The sequence below is a fragment of the Echinops telfairi genome, unplaced genomic scaffold, assembly GCF_000313985.2.
Source record: "Echinops telfairi isolate 266 unplaced genomic scaffold, ASM31398v2 ScPeMD7_9;HRSCAF=40, whole genome shotgun sequence".
Lineage (NCBI taxonomy): Eukaryota > Metazoa > Chordata > Mammalia > Afrosoricida > Tenrecidae > Echinops > Echinops telfairi.
In genome coordinates, this window is record NW_022103906.1 from 33,430,418 (window position 1) to 33,436,610 (window position 6,193).

The 6,193-nt window shown below is 35.6% G+C and overlaps 1 protein-coding gene across 1 annotated transcript in view; it reads right to left on the minus strand.

Moving 5' to 3' along the window:
• The window catches only part of ADAM32 (ADAM metallopeptidase domain 32), a 137,393-nt gene that overhangs the window by 82,448 nt on the left and 48,752 nt on the right, over window positions 1–6,193 (minus strand). Inside the window, exon 8 of the mRNA XM_004707658.2 lies at window positions 4,029–4,110. Coding sequence (XP_004707715.2) covers window positions 4,029–4,110 — 82 coding nt within the window. The remainder of the gene's footprint in view (window positions 1–4,028; window positions 4,111–6,193) is intronic.

A 6,193-nucleotide genomic window follows, 5' to 3' on the forward strand; every position in this document is an offset into this window, starting at 1 on the left:
TAAACTTTCATTCAATTCACAATACAACTTTTTTAAAGTCATAGCTAGGCAGGCTAAGGCTTAATAATGGCATCTTTCCGGCCTGCGGGGGCCCAGGCTCCTTCCGTCTTCCTATTGACCTCAACTTCACACCAGCATTTTAATCCGCAGGTTGAAGAAAGATAGCAATAAAGAATGAGTGTTACCCCTTTAAAGAGCTTCCTGGAAAATTCTGCTGGTGCTTCTACGTACATCACATAGGACAAACTTTTGAAAAATGTGCCTACAAAAGGGGTTATGAAATGAAACCTTCTATATACTAGGAACGAGCATTTGTGGCACAATGGTTAAAGCACTCAGCTGCTAACAGACAGGTTGGCAGTTATAATCCACTACAGCTCCACAGGAGAAAAGACTGGACCCTGCTACCTGAAAGATTAAAGTCTAGGAACTTCTATGGAACAGTTCAACTTTGTACTATAGGGTTATTATAAATCAGAATAAACTCCACAGCACACAACAGCAGCAACATATATGAAGGTGTTTACAAAATATTGTTTTTAATGGCAAAAATTGGGGGGGAAATAATGTCTATGAAAAAGATAAAGGATGAATAAAGTGTTATATACTCATACAGTGGAATATATCACACCGACGTCAAATATATTAACTTAAATTCAATGTGACACTATGAATAAATCTCTAAGTCATCAAGTGGACAACATAAAAACAAGTTGCACACTAGCACCATATGATACCATTTATGTTGTGCTTACAGCATGAAAAATGATGATTGTTTATGGATATATATTCAATTGTAGTAAAATCATAAAATAACTTTTTAGCATATGAGTATCAGACTTGGTAAAAATAATAGTATAAAAGTTTTGTCAATGCTTCAGTGGTTGAATCATCACCTCCAACGATTTCATCCTACAGGCTGCTTCAGTCGCTCACCTTAAGCCTTGACATCGTCTCAGAAATATGCATCCAGAGCTCTGACCTGATTCCTCTCCTGCACATTACTACAGGACCGGCACATCAACAATCTGCCCATCCGCCAGCACCTCCAACCAGCAGTTTCTACCACATTTCATCATTCCTAAATCCCTTATTGACTTCTTCCCAGCTTTAATCCATAGAAACTCCCTTCTCTGAAGCCAGTCTACATTTGTATAATTTCCTTTTCTCTATATTGGCTAAATCAGTAACACAATCAATAGAAATACTTTATAACTCGGGGGAATGTTTCATAATATTCCTTATAATAAAATGATAATGATACCTCTAAAGTGAACCAGAGCCATATAGAATCCATAGATAGAAGAATGGATTGGGGCTTTGCTTAATTCTAGCCCCAACCTAAGAACAATTAGCTCTTATGCGTTGGCCCTACTAGATACTAACCCTCACAAAGAGATCACTCAAGATATGGGTGCTCTAGCAAAGTGTGGTGAACAAACCAGATGGTGCCTACCTACCAGAAAAAAACAGCATCTGGGGTCTGAAATGTTTGTCTATAAACAAACGGCCATCTAAGTGAGGCACCAACTAAGTTCGCATGGAAGAAGACATTAGCCTGTGTGATACAAGGATTTTAAATAATATAATCCAAACCCAAAGGAGGGGATGGTATCAATCAGCACCTGGTTTTCAGAAGGCAGTGGATGACCGTGAAAGCCCAAAATCCAGTTTCAGGGTCCACACATGGATTAAGCCTCCAGTGAATTCCCTCTGAAAATAGTGGATGGGTATAGTAATAGCCTTGCTATCAGACAGAAAGCATTGTGGAGTCAATTGTGGCAGATGAGTGAGGCTAAAATGTGGTACCTTATCATTTGATTTCCCTTTTGACCCATTTAAAAGTTTGTATTTTTAATATTTTTTTCTATTGAGGTTTTTCACTCTTTTGTCTAGTGATTGTCGTTGGTTTGTTTGTGTCCTGTTTGTGCTTTATATCAGTTTCTGTCTGTGAAATCCAGAATAGATAAATCTACAGCGACAATAACTGGATTAGTAGTTACCTAGAGGAATGGCAGGGGAGGTTTGGGAGAAAATGGGAAACTAACAACAATGAGTATGAGAAGAAAATTTTCTGAAATAGATTGTGGTGATGATTTCACAACTCTTCCTAATATGATTGAATGATTAAATTGTATGATATGTGAAGTATATGCTGATATAACTTTGTTTAAAAAAATAAAGAAATTTCCTTAAATTTTCTTGCTACACTTCACTTCATAATTATTTGGAAAAATGACTATCAGTTTTCAAAATTCTAAGGTAGAAAAATATCAGACTTTATGCTTATCCAAACTATAGATCAAATGTGGAGAAAACATAAAACTATACTCATTAATGAAATGACTCCAATTTTACCACTCATTCACTCTGTGTTTAAAAACAAACTGACAAAATTGCATGAGTTATTCCAGATATGTAGAAAAGCATTTCAAAAAATTTGGCTTAATTTTTCATGGCAATTAGTTTCATTCATGAGAAATAAATAAAGGTGGAAAATAAATAATGAAGTACCATTAGCTCCTGATGACTAAAAAATCCTCCTTTGACCATCACTGCTCTATGGACATTTGAGTATATTTATTCTTTATTTAATAGTTAATATTATTTATAGGGGTACCCCCGAAAACTGGACATTTTTTTCAGAGCTACGTATTTAAATTTTTTTTTACAAAACCTTATCACCTTCAAGGTTTTCCCCATTACACTTAATACATCTGTCAAAGGCAGCTGCAATTCCAATCTTGGAAACATTTTTCAAACATCTGTTTGGATGACTGACAGCACCTCCCCCGTTTTTTTTTCTTCACCTCTTCTATGCCATAAAATTGCTGTCCTTTCATGTTCCTCTTCATTCATGGAGGAAAAAAAGTGGCACGGAGCAAGGTCAGGTGAGTAATAATGGTGCATGGAGCAAGAGAGGCGTGCTGTTTTTTGCCAAAAACTGGCACAATGAGATGGCGGCGTGAATAGATGCATTATTGTATGGCAAAACCAGTCCCATCTGCCACAAATTGGGCCTACTTTGTTGCACACTGTTACACAATCTTTTCAAACCTCTAAATAGAAAGCTCGATTAAGAGTCTGACCTGGTGGAATGAACGGCAAGCACACTATGAGTGGACATTTTTGTCCAACTGGGAAGTTGATGGATATACAGAATGAGATTTGTCATCATTTGACATTTCACCTTTTTTGAAATGAGAAAAGCGCTAGTACACTCAAATTTTTCCGTAGTGCTGTCCTAATAAACTGTTCAACATCACAACAGTTTCTGTGGCATTTTTCCTGAGCAGGAAATAAAATTTACAGCCGCACACTGTTCTCTTAAATTGGCATCACAAAAAAACGAAGCTTGAGCAAAACTACTTTTATGAAAACATTCACTGTGACCAGAGAGAACCTTCCCAGGTGACGCCACTTGGTACACTAACTCAGAACAAGTTGCTTGATGCTTGCCTAGTGGGGAAAAATGCATACTAAGAATGCTCCACTCTGACCCAGCAATTCCAGTTTGGGGGGGTACCCCTCATACTTATAATACTATAAAGTACGATTGATTAATTTAATTTTCAAGTGAACATATAGACAATGTTTTATATTCAAGAAGGGTGATATAGGTTATTTACATATGTGTATAGTTACTTTTACTGTAAATAGATTCATGAATGTGAACATACAGAGTGCAAAGTTATGAAAATTTCTGAACCTTAACTGCTCACTGTCCCGGAGAAAGATGTGTTAGTCTGCTATGGTAAATACTTCTAGCTTTGCAAATCCCATGGGGCAGTTCTGCTCTGCCCTATAGAGAAACTATGAGCAAAACCCACTTACAGCAGTGGGTTTGATTTCGTTTGGCAGTAAACTACATTGTACAAAATTTTGTTCCTTTAGATCTTTCCAACTTTTTATCATAATTGATACAAATGCAACCTCTAGTTGTAAATATAAATGTAAATTGTATGAAATATGTGCTATTTTAGAGTTTCAATAACATATAAATATTTTAAAATTTAATAATTACTTACCAAAGCAAGTCCTGTTGAATAATGATTATCACACATCTTTCCAGGAAATACTGATCCAATATAATTTGGGTATTCCCTATAACTAAATAAGAGTTTATCATTAATTTTTTTCAAAATATATAAATGTGTGAATTGTTTCTAATAGTATAAATCTGTTGTTCATAAAGTCTGGGAGTGAAGTAAATTGAGGAACTATCTTTCCATATGACCTTCATTGTTTCAAATTTGGAATTATATTCTTTTTTAAAAATCATTTTGGAATTATATTCTTAACTAAATTTCTACAACTAGATTTCTCAAACTTATTTGATGGCTTTTCTGTTTTATTCACATTTATTTTTGGTCACTGGTGCCGATGATCAAACATGTTAACCAAAAATGTTTTTCTTTGAGTTTTATTGAATGACAATAATAAATATATTTAATGTTTAGATTAAGCCTTGTCAATTCAATAGGGGGAAAAAAGCTCACCAATATTTCGTAAGGTGAAGCAAACCAACAAATTAATAACAAATGAGTACACTACCACCACAATATTTTAGAGGCAAAGATAACAGACAACTTCAGACAATACACACACAGACATGTAACTATGATAAGATTACTCAAGCAAGTAAACTAAATATAGGGCCAGAGAACCTTCAGGAGACAGAAATTGTAATGGAACTACCTGATCAAACATTCAAAGAATTATATTTAGAAGCCATCAATTGATTAAGAAAGAGATCAAGGAAAATACAGAGAAAGCCATTGAATTCATGTACAAAATCAAGGGAATCACAGGTAATTCAAGAAAGCAATACAAAAATAAATTGACAACATAGACAATTAGAAACCATACAAAACCAAAATGTATCACATGAAACAAGGATAGTCTCTTCAACAATTGATGTTGGACAAATTGGGTCTCCATATGGGTAAGAATGAACCAGGATCCATATAAATCCTCATGCACAAAAACAAACTCAAATGGATTAAAGAACTAAATGTAAACCCCAGAGCAATCAGGATCATCAATAATAAAACTGGAACACTTTTAATAGTCCTGCTGCAGGCCATACATAGACTACCAAGAAAATAAAGGAAACACACACATCAGAAGGAAAATTGGATGACAAGGACATGTGGGGGTGGGGGAGGGGGAGGAGGATTCACAATGACTAATTACCCAAATCTACAGAACTCTTCAACAGCTCAATAATAAAGTAACAAATGGCACAATTAAGAAATGGGAAAAACACATTGATAGACAGATTACAAAAAATGAAGTACAAATGACTAACAAAAACATGAAACAAATGTTTATGATCACTAGCCATCCAAGAAATGTGAATTAAAACCACAGTGAGATACCATCTTATACCCACAATGTTAGCCTAATTCAACAAAAAGGAAACGACAAATGCTGAAGAGCTTGTGGAGAGAATGGAGCTCATACACACTGTTGGTGAACTTGTAAATACAAGCAACCACTATGACAAGCAATATGGCCATACCTAAAACAACTTGGAATTGAAATCCCATATGATCCAGCAATACCACTATTGGACATTCCCCAAAGAAATAAGAGATAAAACATGAGTGCATGTATGCTCTCCCATGTTTGCTGTAGTAGTTTATAACAGCAAGACACTAGAAGCAACCCAAATTCCCAACAGTAGAAGAATGGCTAAGAAACCATGGTACATAAACACAATGGAAAACTAACATCCCTAAGAAAACAGTGATGAGAGCATGAAAGATCACATGACATGGAAGGACCTGAAAACCATTATGCTGAGTGAAGTTAGTCAATCACAAAAGGGCAAATACTGTATTAGTCCATGACTAATAGGTAGCCCAATTCCCAAACAAAGGGGTGGAGAGCTTGTCTGTTGGCTATGAATCTAATATCGTTGAAACTAATATCGTTGTATTAGTCTGGGAACTTTAGAGAAACAAATCCACAGAAACTCATGTATAAGAGAGAGTTTTATATAAAGGTTAGCTGTGCATCAAGAAAACATCGCAACCCAGTGCTACCCAAGCCCACAAGTCCAACATTAACTCATCAATCCATATGTCCAATACCAATCCACAAAGTCCTCCTCCATCTCACAAAACAGACACAATGATGCCAACTGCAGGAGGAAAGCCAAATCAGTGAATGTGTAAGCATCTCAGTG